The following is a 19,857-nucleotide window of genomic DNA, read 5'->3' as shown; positions in this document are numbered from 1 at the left end:
GCACTAGTAGATAAGCTCAGAAGGACAAATGGAGAACCAAAAAGAAATAATGAAAAAGAAAATAATAGCTGGACGACTATGACATATATTGGAAAAGCAACATATAAATTGGCAAATTTCTTTAAAAAATACAACATTAACACAGCATTCAAAACATCGAACAATCTAGGGCGAAAACTAAGAACTAACATTAACTCAGAGGATCCGTTTAGCAGCCACGGCGTATACAAGCTTACCTGCGGATGCCAGCATAGTTACATAGGACAAACAGGACGGCAAATAAGAACGAGGTTCAGAGAACATATTAGAGATTACAACAAAAAAATACGGAATCCAAACATTATACCCGAGTCTAACTTCGCGAATCACATGGTCGAGAATGAATGTTCCCCAGCAAACATCAATAAAACAGTTAGGGTTCTTCACATACAAGAAAAGGGCCGACGTCTCAACGTACTCGAAAACATGGAAATCTACAAACAGAAAACATTCGACGGTAGAATAATAAACGAACAGATAAACACCATTTCTGACACAATATTCGAGCCTTTAAAACTTGTTTACAGGAAACAACTTAATCACACAGGTACAACAGACAAACGCACAACAACAAATAAACACAAAACAATTAACACACCAAAACAAAAAACCGACAAAGAAGGTCAAACGACTAAAATCACAGATTTCTACCTACCCCAGTCAGCCACACAAATCGATTAGTAAACCACCCTCGGTCCTGAACGAACACACAGCACATACACATAACTAAATATACACAAGCATCAATTTGACAATACCTGCTCATATACCTACGAACTATAAATACAGGACAAATGACAACAACAGATCAGAACGAAAATCGACACTGATGATGGCACAACGCCGAAACCGGTTTGTCTCAAAACCAAATTTGACAAGGGATGACGGAAAATCGTTCCAATATACATCATTTATCCACCCTGTCGGAAAATCAACCAAACAAGATAAGTCAAAAAGAAATGAGTAAATTTATTGTTTAACTAGTATTAAATATTTAAATTTTTACAATATAGAAATAGTTTTTCTTTAAACTTAACAACGTTTTCACAGTCTTTTATCTCTGATGGTAGTTCATTATACATTTTATAGCCTACGTATTCTAAGGTCTTTTTTGCGAACTCGGTTCTTACTTTGGGCAGTCTTAAATTTCTGCTACTCCTAGTTCCATAGTTATGGATCTCATAATTGTACTGTATCCTATCACTCAGATAATTTGGTAACATTCCCTGTGTTATGTAATGTATAAACTTCAAAGAGTAATAACAGATTAATTGCTTAATACTAAGCCAATTTAACATAGGAAGCATAATACTTTTTGATGTTCTATAAGAGCATTTTAGTATCAAACGCATTGCTTTGTTTTGCTGTATTTGGAGCTTATTAATTAACGTATCATTTGTTACTAGTAGTATTGATGGGCAGTAAATAAAATGTGGTTCTACAATTGATCTATATACTAATATTTTATGATGTTGGCTAATATGCTTACATGTTCGATACATAAATCCTATTTTCTGTGCAATTTTCTTCTCTAAATGATTCATGTGTTCTGTGAAACTTAGTTTCTCATCAATTATTACACCTAGGTACTTCATTTGACCTACTCTTTCAATTGCATTGGTTTTTATTTTCAGACTAGACTGGATTAAGTTATTATGGTTCTTGTTAAATATCATATACTTAGTTTTATCAAAATCAAGTTTTAGCTTTCTACTGCATAGCCACTTAAATGAATTATTTAAGTCTTCTTGTATTTTCATGACAGCGCAATCTACATTTTTGTCACTAATGCTAACTAATGCATCATCCGCAAAAAGACTTATTTTACAATTTCTCAAGCAAGTTTTTATATCATTGATGTAAATTATAAACAATATCGGAGCAAGTACTGAGCCTTGTGGCAGCCCAATGTTAACATCAACAACCGATGAAACTGCGTCTCCAATTACCGTCCTCTGCTTTCTGTTACTGAGGTAACTAAGAAACCATTCCAAAGCTTTTCCCTGGATCCCAATTTTATCCATTAACTTCAGCAATTCATTTCGATCGATTGTTTCAAACGCCCTCTTTAAGTCTAAAAAGCAAGATACTACTACCTTTTTATCAGCAACAGCCTCTTTCCACTCTGCAATTACCATATTCAATGCTGTTTCGCAGGAGTGGCCTTTCCTGAAGCCTGATTGCTCTGGTATGATTATATTATGATCGTTTAGGTATGCTACTAGTTGCTTTTTCACCACTGTTTCCATAATTTTTTCATCAATAGGTAGGGTATTAATCGGACGCAGCTCGTCAGGTTTCATTGTATTTTTTACTTTTGCCACTGGTATTATTGTGGATATCTGATATAACGCACAAACCCTCCACTTAGTTATACATCGTATTGTTTCAAACACAATACACCATATATTATTACCTATGCCCCTATTGGTTGCCGAGCAAAGCTCGGTCGCCCAGATACCTAGAATAAAACACCCTGCACAAATCTTTTATTTTAAAGCGATTTTGAAACGTCTTGCGATTCACCATGTAGGTTCAATTGCCAACTCTGTTTCAGAAACAGCTGATAATTGTTTTGATTTGCTTTTCTCTGATATCGCAGCGTTGCTGTTCCTTAACGCATCGGTGGGTGGGCTCTGTCGCCCAGAAGTTTGTTTTTCGTATAAAGCTGCTGAAGGAAAACACTCTTTTGTTATACAACCGGCAATATCTTTTATACAAAAGAACGTACCATGTGGTAACTTCAAAACATTTTCCGCCAAATTAGAGCTGCTGTTTTGTGGAATTTTTGCAAATCGTGTGATGAAAATATTATTAATGATATTATTGACGGTGTAAAATGGAGGAATCTGGAGGATACAAACCAAAAGTTCTACAAAACACAGGCAAATTTCAGTCAGATACACGCGCAGAAGGGTAAGTAATAAAGTTAGTACTAGGCTTAGTATTAAATGTAGAGAAATGTGAAATTTACTTCGGCCTTACATTGCAGCGACGACTTCTTCAATGAGGCAGGGTATCGACAGTCGCGAGAAAATGACAAAATCGATTCCAAATATGGTTTCAATCGTGTGAAGGATAGTATAGAGCGCACTGGATATCTAATAAATATGCATGCGGTAAGTGACAGGGCGTGTGTTCCGCCACATTAAGATATATAGGCACCAGTTTGTACTTTTTACGAAATTCATGTGCAATGTCCAATGGGGGTTTTTAAAGATGCTTCTACAAATTTTAATTGGGGTATGTGGCTACCTTGTTACACGTAATCGAGGGCAACAGAAGGCAGACGAACTTGCAAGGTCAGGGGCAGTGCTGTAGGCTGCGGAGTCGGTCGAGATGCGGCTAAACTACCAAATTGATTCGAGGGGTTTTGTAGCGCAACCCTTTCAAGGGGTTGCCAGCGCAGTTTATAAATTATCCAACCCAAATGTCAACCTCAACTACCCGTGGCAAATGCTGATTTAGCAACGGAGGTTCTGGCGACTTCAAGTTCCTCATGGATATAGGGATGGCCTAGAAGGTTCAATATGTTCATACTTAATCGTCCCCGAGACGGTCGGACTAGTACCATTACGTACCGGATCTATATCCGACAAAGGATCAGCAACATCGATAACACTCCCCACAACCTTCGCCTCGCGAAACCTGACATTGCCACTGACCAAATCATCGGCCACCTTATTTACAACATGGACACGGCAAATGTCGACCATATTGGACATCCACGTCGATGGCATTACACTACCGACTGTCCTACACCCAAACATTTTGGGTGTGACGTTCGATCAGGTTCTACATTTTGGAGAGCATGCAACCGCAATTGTACCTAAAATTCAGAGCTGTAATAAAGTCTTCAAATCTCTTGCCGGCAGCACTTGGGGTAAAGACAAAGAAACGCCCATTACCACTTGGACGGCCGATTGCGTGCTACACGTCCCCGATATGGTCGCCAAACCTAAAGGTTGCTCACTGGAAGGAAATACAGGCCTGCCAAAACACTACCCTTAGAACCGCTAAAGGCCATCTTCTTATGTCCCCATCACACCACATATACAATGAGACGAGAGTACTCCCCATTCGCTTCCCAAGGCCGTCGGTTGTATGTACCGGAGCAACTCGGGATTTTTCCCGACCAAGGACTGCCATTTCAGTGTAACCCCATTTAATTTGTTGCGTCCCTTCCACAAATTGTCATCCTCCCAGCAGCTCCTAGCAGTGGGACTGCTTCATATTCTCTTGCTCCGGGATGGTATCGAACCCAATCCGGGTCCGTCTCCTGACCCTGGTCCTGAGAAATGGTTTTGCTTCATCTGCCGGAAAAGAATCTTTTTAGGACGGTCATACTCTTGTCAGTGTGTCTCGTGTAAGGGATGGTTGCATCGGACAGGTTGTTCTGGGCTAGACCCCAAAACCAGACATCCAGGTAACTTCTTCGTTTGTTTCTCCTTGCTGTTCACGCCCTAGGACGTCCCGTAGTCTGCGCCTTAGCGCCGGGTACCCCAATGCTTACCCAAGGACGTCTAGTCCCAGGGCCACAACAGCAATCGCGTTCTGGCCTTCCACAACCCAGGCGTAGTCACCCGTCACTTACTCCCAGAGTGACGACGTCTCCCCCCATGTACTTCAGAATACTGCAGTTAAACTGTAATGGATTAACTGGGAAGATCACAGAGATAGTCGACTTCATGAAGCGGCACAAGATCCGCATTGCTGCGATTCAAGAGACTAAACTCACAGCAAGATCTGCATTGCAGACCTGTTCTGGGTATAATGCCCACAGAAAAGATCGCGAGAGCGGAAATGGAGGCGGCCTCGTGTTAATCATACACTACACTGTGCAATATCATATATTTGATCCCGACATCGACCGCAGGGACAGTGTCTTAGAACGTCAAGGATTATCTGTCCGGTCATCAACATCTACATCTCTCCTGTCACCTGTTGCCCCAGTGGATACCGCCCTGATATCAGCGCCGTACTCACTGGAAACAATCGCATTATCTGAGGCGATTTCAATGCCCATGGGATTCAAGGGGTTGTGTAGCGCAATATATAGCTTCTCCAACCCAATTGTCAACCTCACCTTCGAGCGGCGAATCCCGTTTCACTAACAGACGAGGCTCTGGCGACCCCAAGCTCCTCATGGAACTTGGGTGTGGGGAGGGAGGGATGGCCTGAAGGTTTAATGTGGCCATATAAATCGTTCCCGAGATGGTCGGGCCAGCACCTTAATGGTGCTGTGTTACCGGAGCGTATCGGATCTGTATCCGACAAAGGACCATCACATCGATAACACTCCCCTAAGCCTTCGGGGAGTAACCTAATCGCTACAACAACAACAACAACAACATTTCAATGCCCATCACTATCTATGGCATTCAAACTTGCGGGTGGACAGTAGAGGTGAGATGTTAGCGGATCAAATAGAAGAAACGACGTTCTGCACAATAAAAGGAGACGCCCTCACACGTATGGTAGGAAGCTGTCACAGTTCGCCGGATATTTCAATCGTGACGGCAGAACTCGTAAACTGCCTCAACTGGCAGCCGATGGTAAATTTGGCATCAGACCACCTGCCTATACTTATTTCGCTCGAGCGTTCCGCCGACTTCATCGTCGCAGAAAAACGCACTTTCATTAACTTTAAAAAAGGAAAGTGGGACGAATACAAATCCTTTACAGACAACCGCTTTGCTGCCCTCCCTATCCCAACTGATTCCCGCCAAGGGCAGCGTGCTTTCCGCAAGGTCATTGAATCCGCCTCGGCTCGTTTCATTCCCGCCGGTAGAATTCCCAAAATTCGGTCCCACTTCCCGGCAGAGGCCGCAAGTTTAGCGAGAGAACGTGACCTTATAAGACAGCTCGTTCCCGGCGACCCCCAAATAAGGGATATACACCAACGCATCAGATTGCTTGTGGATGAACACAAGCGGGTGAAATGGGAGGAGCACCTAAGCGCTTGTAACCTCTCTGCCGGTGTAGGTAAAATTTGGTCCACTGTAAAGTCCCTATCGACTCCGTCTAGGCACAATGACAAAGTCTCCATCGCCTTTGCCGACAAAGTGCTGTCGGATGCGAAAAAATGCACGAGCGCTTTCTGCCGACAATATGTAATGCATTCTACGGTCGACAAAAATAGACGGAGGGCCAACAGACACGCACATAAACACAAGTTCAGCGCGTCACCAATTACCATCACCTCCAAAGAGGTTGAGGATGCCATCGGTCATGCTAAACCATCCAAAGCAGTGGGCCCAGACGGCATAGCCATGCCGATGCTTAAGAGCCTAGGGAAAGAGGGTTTCAAATATTTAGCACATGTCTTCAACCTGTCTCTTTCCACCTTTGTCATACCCGGAAAATGGAAAATGGCCAAGGTGGTCCCGCTACTAAAGCCTGGGAAACCACCTAACATAGGAGAGTCATATCGCCCGATATCTCTCCTATCGCCAGTAGCCAAGACGCTTGAAGCCATTTTGCTGCCCTACTTCAAAGCAAATTTGCAGCTAGCCTGCATCAGCATGGCTTCAGAAAACTCCATAGTACCACCACCGCGCTAAATGCCATCAGCACCCAGATAAATTGCGGTTTAAATCAAAACCCCCACCATAGAACAGTATTCGTAGCGCTAGACCTATCAAAAGCTTTTGATACGGTCAACCATTGCACGTTACTGCAAGACCTGGAAGGGTCTACCCTTCCCCCATGTCTTAAAAGGTGGACCGCAAATTATCTGGGTGGTCGGCAGGCATCGGTGCAATTTAGAAATGAAACATCAAAACCAAGAAGAATTAAACGGGGTGCCACAGGGTGGTGTCCTATCCCCACTTTTGTTTAATTTCTACATATCTAAGCTACCTTCACCACCGGAAGGAGTCACAATCGTTTCCTACGCCGATGACTGCACAATAATGGCCACAGGCCCAGGCCCAAAGATCGATGCGCTATGCAACAAAATAAACGGCTACCTCCCTGTCCCTCTCCAGTTTTTTCGCCTCGCGAAACCTGGCATTATCACCGACTAAATCTTCCGCGACCTTATTTACAACATGGACGCCCCAAATGTCGACCATTTTGAACATCCACGTCGATGGCACTACGCTACCGACTGTCTTACACCCCAAACCCTTGGGTGTGACGTTTGATCAGGATCTACATTTTGGTGAGCGCGCAGCCGCAATTGTTCCGAAAATCCAGAGCCGTAATAAAATTCTCAAATTCCTTGCTGGCAGTACTTGGGGAAAGACAAAGAAACGCTCATTACCACATACAAAGCAATTGGCCAGCCGATTGCATGCTACGCGTTCCCTATATGGTCGCCAAGCCTAAAAATTACCCACTGGAAGAAGTTACAGGCCTGCCAAAATACTGCCCTCATAACCGCCACGGGCTGTCTTCTTATGTCCCCAGAAAACCATCTACATAATAAGGCAAGAATACTCCCCATCAGGGAGAGAAATGAGATGCTAATCAAACAGTTCCTTTTGAATACCCAGAAACCTGGGCATCCCACCAGACATCTGATTGATGAGCCAACACCGCCTAGGGACTTAAGGAGTCATCTCCGTAAGCATTTTGAGGAAAGACGGCACCTGAGAACTCAGCCGTATGAAGCAAAAAAACACAAGCAGGTCATTGGTGAGCTCCACAAACAGGCGTCGGACCTTTATGCCGGGAATAGCACGGTGAATCCAGTACTTAGGGAACAGTACCCAAAACTTGCGGAAGAAGAACGCATACTCCCCAGGGAAACGCGAGTCACTCTGGCTCGACTACGTTCTGGATACTGTAACAGGTTAAACTCTTACATATCCAGAATCAATCCCGACATACAAAATGTATGCCCTGCTTGCAATGTGTCCCCACATGACACCAACCATCTCTTTAATTGTAATGTGGAACCAACGCCTCTAACACCCCTTTCATTCTGGTCCACCCCTGTCGAAACAGCAAGTTTCCTTGGACTCCCGTTAGAAGATATTGATGACAATTTGTGACCGGTCGCAGCTATTAGGTGGGGCGAAACATTGCTACAACAACAGTACTCCCCATTAGGGAGAGAAATGAAATGCTGAACAAACAGTTTCTGTTGAAATACGGCACCTGAGAACACAGCCATATGAAGCACAAAAGCACAAGCGGTCGTTTTTGTTGCAGCGATAAGGACACTCCACGAAGACCTTGGGGAGTGTTATCGAGTTTATGGTCCTTTGCCGGATGCAGATCCGGTATGTTCCGGTACCAAGCCCGACCACCTCGGGAACGATTCTTATGACCACATGCGACCTTCTATGCCATCCCGCCCTCCCACCCCATAGATCCAGGAGGAGTTCGGGGTCGCCAGAACCTCGGCTGTTAATAAAACAGGATTCGCCACGGATAGGTGAGGTTGACAATTGGGTTTGGAGAAGCTATATATGGCGCTGGCAATCCCTTGAAGGGGTTGCGCTACACAACCCCTTGAATCTGGTATTTTAGTCGCCTCTTACGACAGATACCTATCGCGGGTATATTCCAACCCCCTAACCTGCGGAAGGTGGGGGGGGGGGGGGGGGGTTAAGGGCACAACGGTCGTCAGTGATATCCACAAACAGGCGTCGGACCTATATGCCGGGAATTGCTCGGCGAATCCAGTTCTTAAAGAAAAATACCCAAACATGAATTTCGGAAAAAGTACAAACCAGTGCATTTTATTAATATACTCTTCTTTGAAATAGGTACAAATATTTATAATATTATCCATTGCTGTATTTTCGTGTAGACTGAAATATTAGATGAAGATCGTCGTTTGGTTGCTGCCTTAGATCTATTTTTCATACAAATGGATGGTTCGCGTTTCAAATGCACCGTCGCTTATAAACCCTATATCTTGATACGCCCTGAAGAAAAACAGACACATGAAGTGGCACGTTTTCTTAGTCGCAAATACTCGGGTCAATTGGCTAATGTAGAACATATAAATAAGGAAGATCTTGATTTACCAAATCATTTAATAGGCAAGCAGCAACATTTTCTAAAGTTGTCATTTTTAAATCAGACTGCTATGACAAAGGTGCGCCGCGAGTTGGCGGCAGCAGTTAGACGAAATACAGAGCGTGAGAAGGCTAACACTTTTTATATGCAAATGTTATCATCCTCATTAGCGGCATCTCATACTGGCCATGATGAATTCAAAAAACAAGATTATATGGATCTCATATTGGATATACGTGAGCATGATGTACCTTATCATGTACGTGTATCCATTGATTTGAGCATCTTTTGTGGTCAATGGTATAATATACGTAGTCGTAGCGGTGGTTTGGAGTTGCCAATAATAACACCACGTCCTGATTTACTCGAACGGCCCGAACCTGTAGTATTGGCTTTTGATATTGAAACAACTAAATTGCCACTAAAATTTCCCGATGCACAAACAGATCAAATTATGATGATATCATATATGATCGATGGTCAGGGATATCTAATAACAAATCGTGAAATTATTTCAACAGATGTTGATGATTTTGAATATACGCCTAAACCGGAGTTTGAAGGTCATTTTATAGTGTTTAACGAAGAAAATGAAATGCATTTAATACAGAAATTTTTCGACCACATAATGGAGGTACGCCCACATATTGTTGTGACTTATAATGGTGACTTTTTCGATTGGCCATTTGTTGAAACGCGCGCAGCTGTTTATGATTTAGATATGAAACAAGAGATTGGATTTTCGAAACTGAGAGATGGTTTTTATTTGAGTAGACCGGCGATACATATGGATTGCTTGTGCTGGGTACGTATGCTATTGAATTACTGTTGCATTTTATACATATGGATTCATTTATTTCGTCTCACAGGTCAAACGTGACTCCTATCTACCAGTTGGGTCACAAGGTCTCAAAGCTGTTGCCAAAGCTAAATTACGTTACGATCCAGTTGAGCTAGATCCCGAAGATATGTGTCGTATGGCTGTTGAACAACCGCAAGTGCTTTCAAATTATTCTGTATCTGATGCTGTTGCTACATACTATTTATATATGAAATATGTACACCCCTTCATTTTTGCTTTAAACACAATTATTCCTATGGAACCTGATGAAATTTTGCGGAAAGGTTCCGGTACGCTATGTGAGACTTTGCTTATGGTACAAGCATATCGTGCGCATATTGTTTATCCTAATAAACAACAGAGTGAACTAAACAAATTATCGAATGAAGGTCATGTATTGGATTCAGAAACATATGTTGGTGGGCATGTTGAAGCTTTGGAATCGGGTGTATTTCGTGCTGATATACCATGTCGGTTTCGTCTTGATCCACAAATGGTTAATCAGCTAAAAGATAATGTAACTAAGGTATTGGTTCATGCAATTGAAGTTGAAGAGGGTGTGCCAATTGATAAAGTAACAAATTTAGAAGATATAAGTAAGGAAATAACGCAGGCTTTGCAAGGTAAAAAAAAATTTTTTTGTAGAAAGGATAATATATTTGTTTCCGGAGCGGCATTGAATGTTTCCATTTTTATTCATTTTTAAATATTTTTATTACATTATCCTAGGACTTCACGATATACCCAACCGACTGGAACAACCAGTTATTTATCACTTGGACGTAGGCGCTATGTATCCCAATATTATTCTAACAAATCGTTTGCAACCATCTGCCATGGTGAGCGAAACTGATTGCGCTGCATGTGATTTTAATAAGCCTGGTGCCAAATGTAAACGCGTCATGGATTGGTTGTGGCGTGGAGAAATGTTACCGGCTAGCCGAAATGAATTTCAACGTATACAACAACAGCTCGAAACAGAAAAGTTTCCACCACTCTTTCCAAGCGGTCCAACACGCGCATTTCATGAGTTATCGCGTGAAGATCAAGCAGCCTACGAAAAGAAGCGACTCACAGACTACTGTCGCAAAGCTTATAAAAAGACAAAAGTAACCAAATTAGAAACGCGCACTTCCACTATATGCCAAAAAGAGAACAGTTTTTATGTGGACACAGTTCGCGCCTTTCGTGATCGCCGTTACGAGTATAAAGGTTTAACGAAAGTGGCAAAAGCAGCAGTGAATGCTGCCCTCGCTTCAGGTGATGCGGCAGAAATCAAAGCGGCGAAGGGTAGAGAGGTACTCTACGACTCGCTGCAGTTAGCGCATAAATGTATTTTAAACTCTTTCTATGGTTATGTAATGAGACGCGGTGCACGCTGGCATTCTATGCCTATGGCTGGTATAGTTTGTTACACCGGCTCCAATATTATAACAAAAGCGCGCGAGATAATAGAACGTGTGGGACGTCCGCTGGAATTGGATACTGATGGTATTTGGTGTATATTGCCGGGTTCGTTTCCACAAGAATTTACAGTGCATACGACGCATGAGAAGAAAAAGAAAGTTAATATTTCGTATCCCAATGCTGTGCTAAATACAATGGTAAAAGATTATTTCACCAACGACCAATACCATGAGCTGGTGAAACCAGCGCGTGATGGTAAACTGCCTGAATATCAAATACGGGACGAGAACTCTATCTTTTTCGAAGTGGATGGTCCATATTTGGCAATGGTTTTGCCGGCAGCTAAAGAAGAAGGTAAAAAGTTAAAAAAACGTTATGCAGTATTTAACTTCGATGGCTCACTTGCTGAGTTGAAGGGTTTTGAGGTTAAGCGCCGTGGTGAATTGCAGTTAATCAAAAATTTTCAAAGTTCAGTATTTGAAGCGTTCTTAGCTGGAAATACTTTGGAGGAATGTTATGCTTCAGTTGCAAAAGTGGCCGACTACTGGTTGGATGTGTTATATAGTCGTGGCTCCAACTTGCCCGACTCTGAACTTTTTGATTTGATTGCAGAGAATAAGTCGATGTCTAAAAAGTTGGAGGACTATGGTGAACAAAAGAGTACATCAATCTCTACAGCTAAGCGTTTAGCTGAGTTTTTGGGCGATCAAATTGTAAAAGATGCTGGCCTGGCTTGCAAATATATCATCTCTAAAAAACCCGAAGGAGCACCAGTCACAGAACGCGCTATACCGCTTGCGATTTTTCAGTCTGAACCCAATGTGCGGCGCTACCATCTGCGACGTTGGCTCAAGGATAGTACAATGGGCGATGCAGATATACGCGATGTGCTCGACTGGAATTATTACATAGAACGTCTAGGCGGTACCATACAAAAGATTATCACCATACCAGCAGCATTACAGGGGCTCTCAAATCCCGTGCCACGCGTTCAACATCCCGACTGGCTGCATAAGAAAATCCTGGAAAAGAATGATGTGCTCAAACAGCGACGTATTAACGAAATGTTTATGCCTAAAGCGAAAACGGCGCGTGAAATACGTGCTACCAGTGAGGTAGCTGATATGGAGGACTTAGTTGCAAGCCAAGGCGCTGAGGGCGCACTGGGTGGACGGCCGGTGGTAACAAAGCGTAAGCGAGCGCATTCTGGTGAAAATGAAGGAGATAACGAGAGTGAAGCAGAAAAAGTGCCAGAGGCTACAACTTGGCGTCAAGCACTTGGTGCGCCACCACCCATCGGCAAGACGCGCGCTGAAATTATAGAATGGGTGCGTTTTCAAAAGAAAAAGTGGGAATGGCAGCAAGCACGTCGTCAGCGGGTGCATCAAAGAAATAAGCGTCCACGCAATGAGCAAAGTCACGCGACAACAATGGCCAGCGCAAGAGATGGCGTTACAGCAACGGGTACAATAGGCGGTTTCCTAAGACGCGCACAACGCGCGCTCATCGATCAAATTTGGCATGTACTACAAATTGTGCCAAACGATGATTTGGGGCACTTTACGGTATGGCTAATGATTGGCGAAGAGCTGCATCGTGTCAAGTTAATTGTACCGCGCATATTTTATGTGAATCAACGCAGCGTTGCGCCACCTGAAGACGGGCAAATGTGGAAAAAAGTTAATCGCATACTGCCGCGCGCGCGTCCTGTATACAATCTCTATCGCTACAGTGTGCCTGAGCAAGTATTCAAAGATAATTGTTTGGGTATGTTGGCTGATTTGGCAACGCCCGATATAGAGGGTATTTATGAAACGCAAATGTCTTTAGAGTTTCGCGCGCTCATGAATATGGGTTGCATGTGCTCGGTACAGCGTCAGGAAGCGCAACGTTTAGCTACGCTAGCTACTAAAGATTTGGAAATTTTTTCAATAGAACAACTCGAGCAACGTTTGCAAGGACATACTTATTTACGAGACGCACAACATAGAGTACGTAAAATTTTCCTCTACCAACATAATACACCAACAGCGAAAAAAGAAATTTGGGGTTTATTTTTGCTATCCAGCCGTAAGGCTTTAATATTCGCGCTCGATACGGTGCGCACAAATCAAATGCCAAGTATGCGCACGCTTTATACCGCTGAGCGCTTGGCTTTAATTAAGACTATGAAAGATGTGGCAGAAGTGGAGCGTTTACCGCCGGAAGAATTTAATTTTGAGGTGCTTATCGAGGTAGATGTGAAACAGATTTATCGGCATATACAACGCGCGCTCAGCAGTTACAAGGAAGAAAAACGCGGCCCCTCAATGTTGTATGTGCAAACGGCAACGGAGGCGCGAAAATTGAATTCAACAATGCCAATTTTACTCGACTTCCCGCAGGCGCGTATTCATATTACTGACGATGCTTCGCTTTTGTCAGGTTTGGATTGGCAGCGGCAGGGTTCGCGTGCGCTGGTACGACATTTTTTGCATTTAAACAATGTGGTGGAGCTGATGTTGGATCAGTGCCGCTATTTTCAGGTAAGTTGGTTAAGCACGTATTACATATTTTTAATCTCATATTTTTGCCATTCAGGTCCCAATCGGTAACATGCCACCTGACACCGTACTCTTTGGCGCAGATCTCTTTTTTGCGCGTATTTTACAACGTAACAACTTCGTGCTTTGGTGGTCCAACACCACTCGTCCTGACTTAGGCGGGCGCGAGGCTGATGACAGTCGTCTGTTAGCTGAATTTGAAGAGAGCATTTCTGTTGTACAAAATCGTCCAGGTTTATTTAATGATGTATGCGTTGAACTGGCGCTGGATAGCTTGGCTGTAAGCTCATTACTACAATCGAATCGCATACAAGAAATGGAAGGCGCCAGCTCAGCTGTAACTTTTGATGTTATACCACAAGCTTCGTTAGAGGAAATGATTGGTACTGTACCTGCGGCAACGCTACCAAGCTATGATGAAACTGCACTCTGTTCGGCTGCCTTCCGCGTCTTGCGTCACATGGTCAATGGATGGCTGCGTGAAGTAGCGCTAAATCAAAATATTTTCGCTGACTTTCAATTGATACACTTTTACCGTTGGGTGCGATCATCAAATGCGCTACTCTACGATCCGGCGCTAAGACGTACCCTAAACAATTTAATGCGTAAAATGTTTTTACGTATTGTGGCTGAATTCAAACGTTTGGGTGCTACAATTATTTATGCGGACTTCAATCGTATCATATTATGCTCAGGCAAGAAAACGGTATCGGATGCTTTGGGTTATGTGGAATATGTGGTGGAGAGTTTGCGTAATAAAGAACTTTTTCATTCCATACAACTCTCCTATGAACAATGTTGGAATTTTATGCTTTGGTTGGATCAGGCTAATTATGCTGGCATCCGAGGTCAGCTACCACCAGGTGTCACAAGTGATACAGTCTTGGGAGGTGTGGATGATGATGACGAAAACGATGGAGGAAAAGCGAATGGCACATCGAAATCTAGGAGACGCTTGACTGGTGACCATGATGCAGATGAAGATGACATTGAAGAAATTCAACGCGCTGATGAAACTGAAGAAAATGGTTCTACCCTCGCTGAAGGCGAACAACAGTTATCATTGGAACTCAACTGGACTATAGGCGAACATTTACCTGATGAGAATGCATGCCGTGAAAAATTCGAAACTCTTCTCACCCTTTTCATGCAATCGTTGGCGGAGGGCAAGAGCACACGCCAAGCTATGAAAGATATTTCACATACTGCATTTGATTTTGTATCGAAATTACATAAAAATTATGGAAAAGGGCGTCCAAGTCCTGGCTTGGATTTAACTCGTACGTTGGTTAAAGCTTTGAGTGTTGACAAGACCTTAGCGGAGGACGTGAATGAATTGCGAAAGAATATGTTGCGTCTTGTAGGTGTTGGCGAATTTTCCGATATAGCTGAGTGGACAGATCCAAGTGATACCTACAATATTGCTGAAGTTATTTGCAAGGCCTGCAATCATTGCCGCGATTTAGACTTGTGCAAGGATAAACATCGCGCTATGAAGGATGGCATGTAAGTGATTAATTTTGTTTTAGTGTAATTTAAGATAAAAATTTAGTAATGGTGTGCACACGCTCGAGCGGCGAAACCCGTTTCACTAACAGACAAGGCTTTGCCGACCCCAAGCTCCTTATGGAACTTGGGGGAGGGATGGCCTGAAGATTTAATGTGGCCATACAAATCGTTCCCGAGATAGTCGGGCTAGTACCTTAATGGTGCTGTGTTACCGGATCGTACCGGATCCGGCAAAGGACCATCACATCGGTAACACTCCCCAAAGCCTTCTGGGAGTAACCTTATCGTCACAACAACAATAACAACGCTGCACATTGCAATCTAGCAGAAGAACAGGACTAAGATGTGTTAGAGGCATAGTAATTTAGTCCCGAAATATAGATTAAAAAAAATAATTTCCTTCATCCGGCCTTCCTAGATTGCGTTAGAGGTCTTAACATCAAAAAACTTTATAAAATAGTTAAGAGATAGGGCCAGGTGGGAGACTTCCCGAATAACAGGGTTCAATCAGGACCACACTCAAGCTATGTCGGTTCTGCGACAGCGCGGATGAGACTCTCGAGCATATCCTACTCGAATGTGATGATGTAACAAAAAGAAAAGGAAGATTCTCGAATCGCTGCAGTTAGAAGGTAGGTACATACATTCCCTAAGCCCGCGCACCATTCTGGAGATACTGAGTTCTCAGCTTGGACAAGGCGGGTAACAGAGCAAACCTCACCATAAAATATAAAAAAAAAAAATAAATGTAAGGCGCGATAACCTCCGAAGAGATCTAAGGCCGAGCTTCTCTTCCAATTTGCGTCGTGCTACTCTTCATTTTCCCTACAAATTGGCCATAAAATATATATATCTAATTAAGTAAGGTGTAACCCATAATTCGGCCTTTAAGTGACCCTTCGTTTGCATCACTCTTGCCTCAGTCGGGACCACCTTGAACTGTTACTGTACAGTTCTTTTTCCGGACGAAAAACAACTTCTGACGGCAATATGTCGCTTTTGCAGAAGTTAGACAGTCAAACATGAAGTGACTTGGTTTTCTCCTCCTTATCATCCTCCTCGAAGCTGTAGGGGAAGTTTTTCTAGTAAAAGAGGCGTACCCATCGACGCCCATTGGACAATCGCCATGGACAGATAAGCCTTGACGAACCCAATAATGGCAGACAACAGCAAAAGCGAAGTCGCAAAGAGTAGTGTCTGTCCAATATTTGCATGGCTAACTGTCGGCCCGTCTGAAAACAGCAGGTCACAGACTTCCCGCAAAACCCCGAATTGGATACATACCTTAGAGTACGTACGGGTAGATGTAAAATTCTATAACACACGTTAATATACCAACCGCCGCTTCCTTTAACGATAAAAAACCTTGAAAGGCTTTAAAGTGATCGGGAAAATGTAAATGGCGACTTCACCTAGGCCATTTTCTCAGATATAATAAATAATTTATAAATTCTTTTCAGTCCCGTTTGGCTGTGCGCCCAATGTTTTGTGGCCTATGAAAATGAAGAAATCGAAATGCGCATTATTGACGTGGTACAACGTAAAATTATGTCCTATGTGCTGCAGGATTTGCGATGTCTGCGGTGTAATGAAATTAAACGTGAAAATCTTGCCGAATATTGTCCATGCGCAGGCGAGTTTGTGCCACTTATCAGCGGTACCGAAATCAAAAGGCTATTGCAGACATTCAAGCGCGTGGCGGAATATCATAAAATGCAGTTACTGCAGGAGACAGTCGAGCAGATTATAGAAACAAAATAATTAACATAATTTAGCAAAACTAATTAGGTAATTAAGACTTATTAAATATAGAAGTATGTTTTTGTTTTAAAATTAAATTTCCTTTTTATTTATTTTTTTTTCAAATAGATCTTGTTTTTGTAAAGAAATAAATTGTTTAATGCGCTGCTAAGTTATACATAGCAAGCAAGAAAATTTTGTTGGCTGCAATCCACTAACAATTCATCAATCCACCAATTATAAATATTTAACCTATGAAAATTAGTATATTTACTTAGCTTGTGTGATGGGATCGATCTTGACTTCAGGAAACTTGAATTCAGGGAACTTAGTCATATCGATCTTGCCATCACCACCGTATTGTTTAGCCACGCGCTCCAATTCGTTCTTTAACTCGCGTTCTGTTTCGGGTGTAGGATCAACCATTTTGCCACCACTAAAAGAAAGAAGCAAAGGAATAAATTGCAATTAAAACTTTCGCATCCGCATGTTCATAAAATATATACCTGCTGCGTTTCTTGTATTCACGCACTTTATCCAAGAACAGCTGTTGTATGGGATCTGAGACCTTGTTCAGCGCCGGTCCTACAATGCCAATATTACGACGTGCCTCGATGCGTAGCATGCGTACACTGGACAATATTGATTGCGACATCATCTGCAATAAACGAAACGTTTGAATCGTAAGTAGGAATTACTTTGTGGTTAATACATTGATTATATCTAAAAATTATCCAAGTCAGTAACCTAGAAAAGGTTATGTAATGCCAACTTATTAAATGGCATGCGAAACTACGGCTCTCTTCGCGTTTAACTTGTCTTTTATTGAAGAATAATGTTTCTGCTAGTTTTCTTATGTGAATTATTACCTTTTCTAAAACAATTTTGCTATGATTTCACACAAATTCTAGGTATGGCTGAAGGCAACTGCTTTTCGGATCTGTCAAAAATTTGGTCGACAATTGAAATGTCAAATGTGTGCATAAGCAATATTGGTTGCCGTTGATGGGGATATGTCCATTGTTTTACACACTATTCCCCACTAGAGGGCGCAGCACACATTGCTGGCCAAAGAAGTTGAAATTGCAATGCGTATATCGTTTTCGGTAACAAGGTCGTCGGACAGAGGCATATATACACACGCTTATCCATCTCAATGTTTACACACCTTCCTTGGCGACAAAAGCAAAAAGAGTTTTTGTAGCAGTGCTTCGCCCCATCCAATAGGTGCGCCCCAAGGCGAATTCATTACATTCAGTATATATTAGCCTTGGGTGCGAACGATCACAAATTGTAATCAAAGTCTAACGGGAGTTCAAGGAAACTTGCTGTTTCACCAGGGGTGGACCGTAATGAGAGGTGTGATAGAGGCGTTGCTTCCACAAGTATGTATGCAAGTAGGACATACATTTTGTGAGTCGGGATTGGTTCTGGATAGGTAAGAGTTTAACCTGTTACAGTATCCAGATCGAATTTGAGCTAGAGTGACGCGCGTTTCCCTAGGGACAGTGCGCTCCTCTTTCGCTAGTTCTGGGTATTTTTCTTTAAGTACTGCATTCGCCGGGCGATTCCTGGCATAGAGGTCCGACGTCTAATTGTGGATATCAATGAGAACCTGGTTTTGTTGTTGTTGTTGTTGTTGTTGTAGCGATAAGGTTGCTCCCCGAAGGCTTTGGGGAGTGTTATCGATGTGATGGTCCTTTGCCGGATGCAGATCCGGTACGCTCCGGTACCACAGCACCAATAAGGTGCTAGCCCGACCATCTCGGGAACGATTTATGTGGCCACATTAAACCTTCAGGCCATCCCCTCCCTCCCCACCCCCAAGATCCATGAGGAGCTTGGGGTCGCCAGAGCCTCGTCTGTTAGTGAAACAGGATTCGCCGCGGATAGGTGAGGTTGACAATTGGATTTGGAGAAGCTATATATTGCGCTGGCAACCTGAAGGGTTGCGCTACACACCCCTTGAATCTGGTATTTTAGTCGCCTCTTACGACAGGCATACCTACCGCGGGTATATTCTGACCCCCTTACCCGCTGGGGTAACCTGGTTTTGTATTTTTGCTTCATTAGACTGTGTTCTCAGGTGCCGTATTTCCTTATAATGCTTACGGAGATGACACCTTAAGCCTCGCTTCCCAAGGCAGTCGGTTCTATGTACCGGAGCGACTCGGGATTTTTCCCGACCAAGGACTGTCATTTCAGTGTGACCCAATCTAATTTATTTCGTCCCTCCCACAAATTGTCATCCTCCCAGCAGCTCCTTGCAGCAGGACTGCTCCATATTCTCTTACTCCGGGAAGGCATCGAATCCAATCCGGGTCCGTCTCCTGACCCCGGTCCTGAGAAATGGTTTTGCCGCATCTGCCGGAAAAGAATCTTTTTAGGACGGTCATACTCTGTTCAGTGTGTCTCGTGCAAGGGATGGTTGCATCGGACAGGTTGTTCTGGGCTTGATCCCAAAACCCGACGTCCACGTAACTTTTATAAATCTTTTGTGGCTCCTTGCTGTTCACGCCCAAGGGCGTCCCGTAGTCTACGCCTTAGCGCCCCCACTACCTTCCAGCAGCCCCGCTGCTCAGCAAGCCACAACAAGTACCCGCTGCTGCTCGCGCCCCACGGCGCCAACAACTCAAACAGCTGATACCACTCATAACTACTACCTTCGTAGTAGAGTTGGTAGCAATACTGAGCATCAGCCCCTGCCCCCGTCTTCTCCCCCGCTCTTTTCCGGCAGCAATCGTGCTGGTCAGGGAAACAGACTCTTAGTCCCTACCTCCGTTTGCACCGTCTGCCAGCACA

The 19,857-nt window shown here is 43.3% G+C and overlaps 2 protein-coding genes across 3 annotated transcripts; one reads left to right on the top strand and one right to left on the bottom strand.

Moving 5' to 3' along the window:
- Positions 1-2,786: 2,786 nt before the first annotated feature.
- Positions 2,787-17,715, top strand: PolE1 (DNA polymerase epsilon catalytic subunit 1). Its single transcript, XM_067762140.1, has 7 exons — positions 2,787-2,955; positions 3,032-3,158; positions 8,804-9,820; positions 9,885-10,479; positions 10,586-13,788; positions 13,844-15,312; positions 16,776-17,715. The coding sequence occupies exons 1-7, from the start codon at positions 2,879-2,881 to the stop codon at positions 17,074-17,076; spliced, it is 6,789 nt and encodes a 2,262-aa protein (XP_067618241.1). The 5' UTR covers positions 2,787-2,878; the 3' UTR covers positions 17,077-17,715.
- ATPsynCF6 (ATP synthase, coupling factor 6) lies at positions 17,135-18,076 on the bottom strand. 2 transcript variants are annotated; one of them, XM_067762143.1, is made up of 3 exons: positions 17,925-18,076; positions 17,562-17,713; positions 17,135-17,491 (listed from the first exon to the last, which is right to left on the bottom strand). In XM_067762143.1, the coding sequence occupies exons 2-3, from the start codon at positions 17,711-17,713 to the stop codon at positions 17,326-17,328; spliced, it is 318 nt and encodes a 105-aa protein (XP_067618244.1). In that variant the 5' UTR covers positions 17,925-18,076; the 3' UTR covers positions 17,135-17,325. The 2 variants fall into 2 exon arrangements, with proteins under 2 accessions (XP_067618244.1, XP_067618245.1); XM_067762144.1 differs by lacking the exon at positions 17,925-18,076 and adding an exon at positions 17,803-17,920.
- Between the last annotated feature and the right edge of the window lie 1,781 nt (positions 18,077-19,857).

This window comes from Eurosta solidaginis, chromosome 1, assembly GCF_040869045.1.
Source record: "Eurosta solidaginis isolate ZX-2024a chromosome 1, ASM4086904v1, whole genome shotgun sequence".
Classification (NCBI taxonomy): domain Eukaryota; kingdom Metazoa; phylum Arthropoda; class Insecta; order Diptera; family Tephritidae; genus Eurosta; species Eurosta solidaginis.
Note: the sequence above shows the minus strand (reverse complement) of the source record. Positions and strands in the feature narration are given on the sequence as shown.

What these genes read in the sequence shown, in the direction of transcription:
- PolE1 (XM_067762140.1), top strand. Translation starts at nt 2,879, where the DNA reads ATGGAGGAATCTGGAGGATACAAACCAAAAGTTCTACAAAACACAGGC. An exon ending in ATCTAATAAATATGCATGCG is followed by an intron (nt 3,159 to 8,803) that starts GTAAGTGACAGG and finishes ATTTTCGTGTAG; the next exon opens with ACTGAAATATTAGATGAAGA. An exon ending in AATAACGCAGGCTTTGCAAG is followed by an intron (nt 10,480 to 10,585) that starts GTAAAAAAAAAT and finishes ACATTATCCTAG; the next exon opens with GACTTCACGATATACCCAAC.
- ATPsynCF6 (XM_067762143.1), bottom strand. Translation starts at nt 17,713, where the DNA reads ATGATGTCGCAATCAATATTGTCCAGTGTACGCATGCTACGCATCGAG. An exon ending in GAATACAAGAAACGCAGCAG is followed by an intron (nt 17,492 to 17,561) that starts GTATATATTTTA and finishes TCTTTCTTTTAG; the next exon opens with TGGTGGCAAAATGGTTGATC.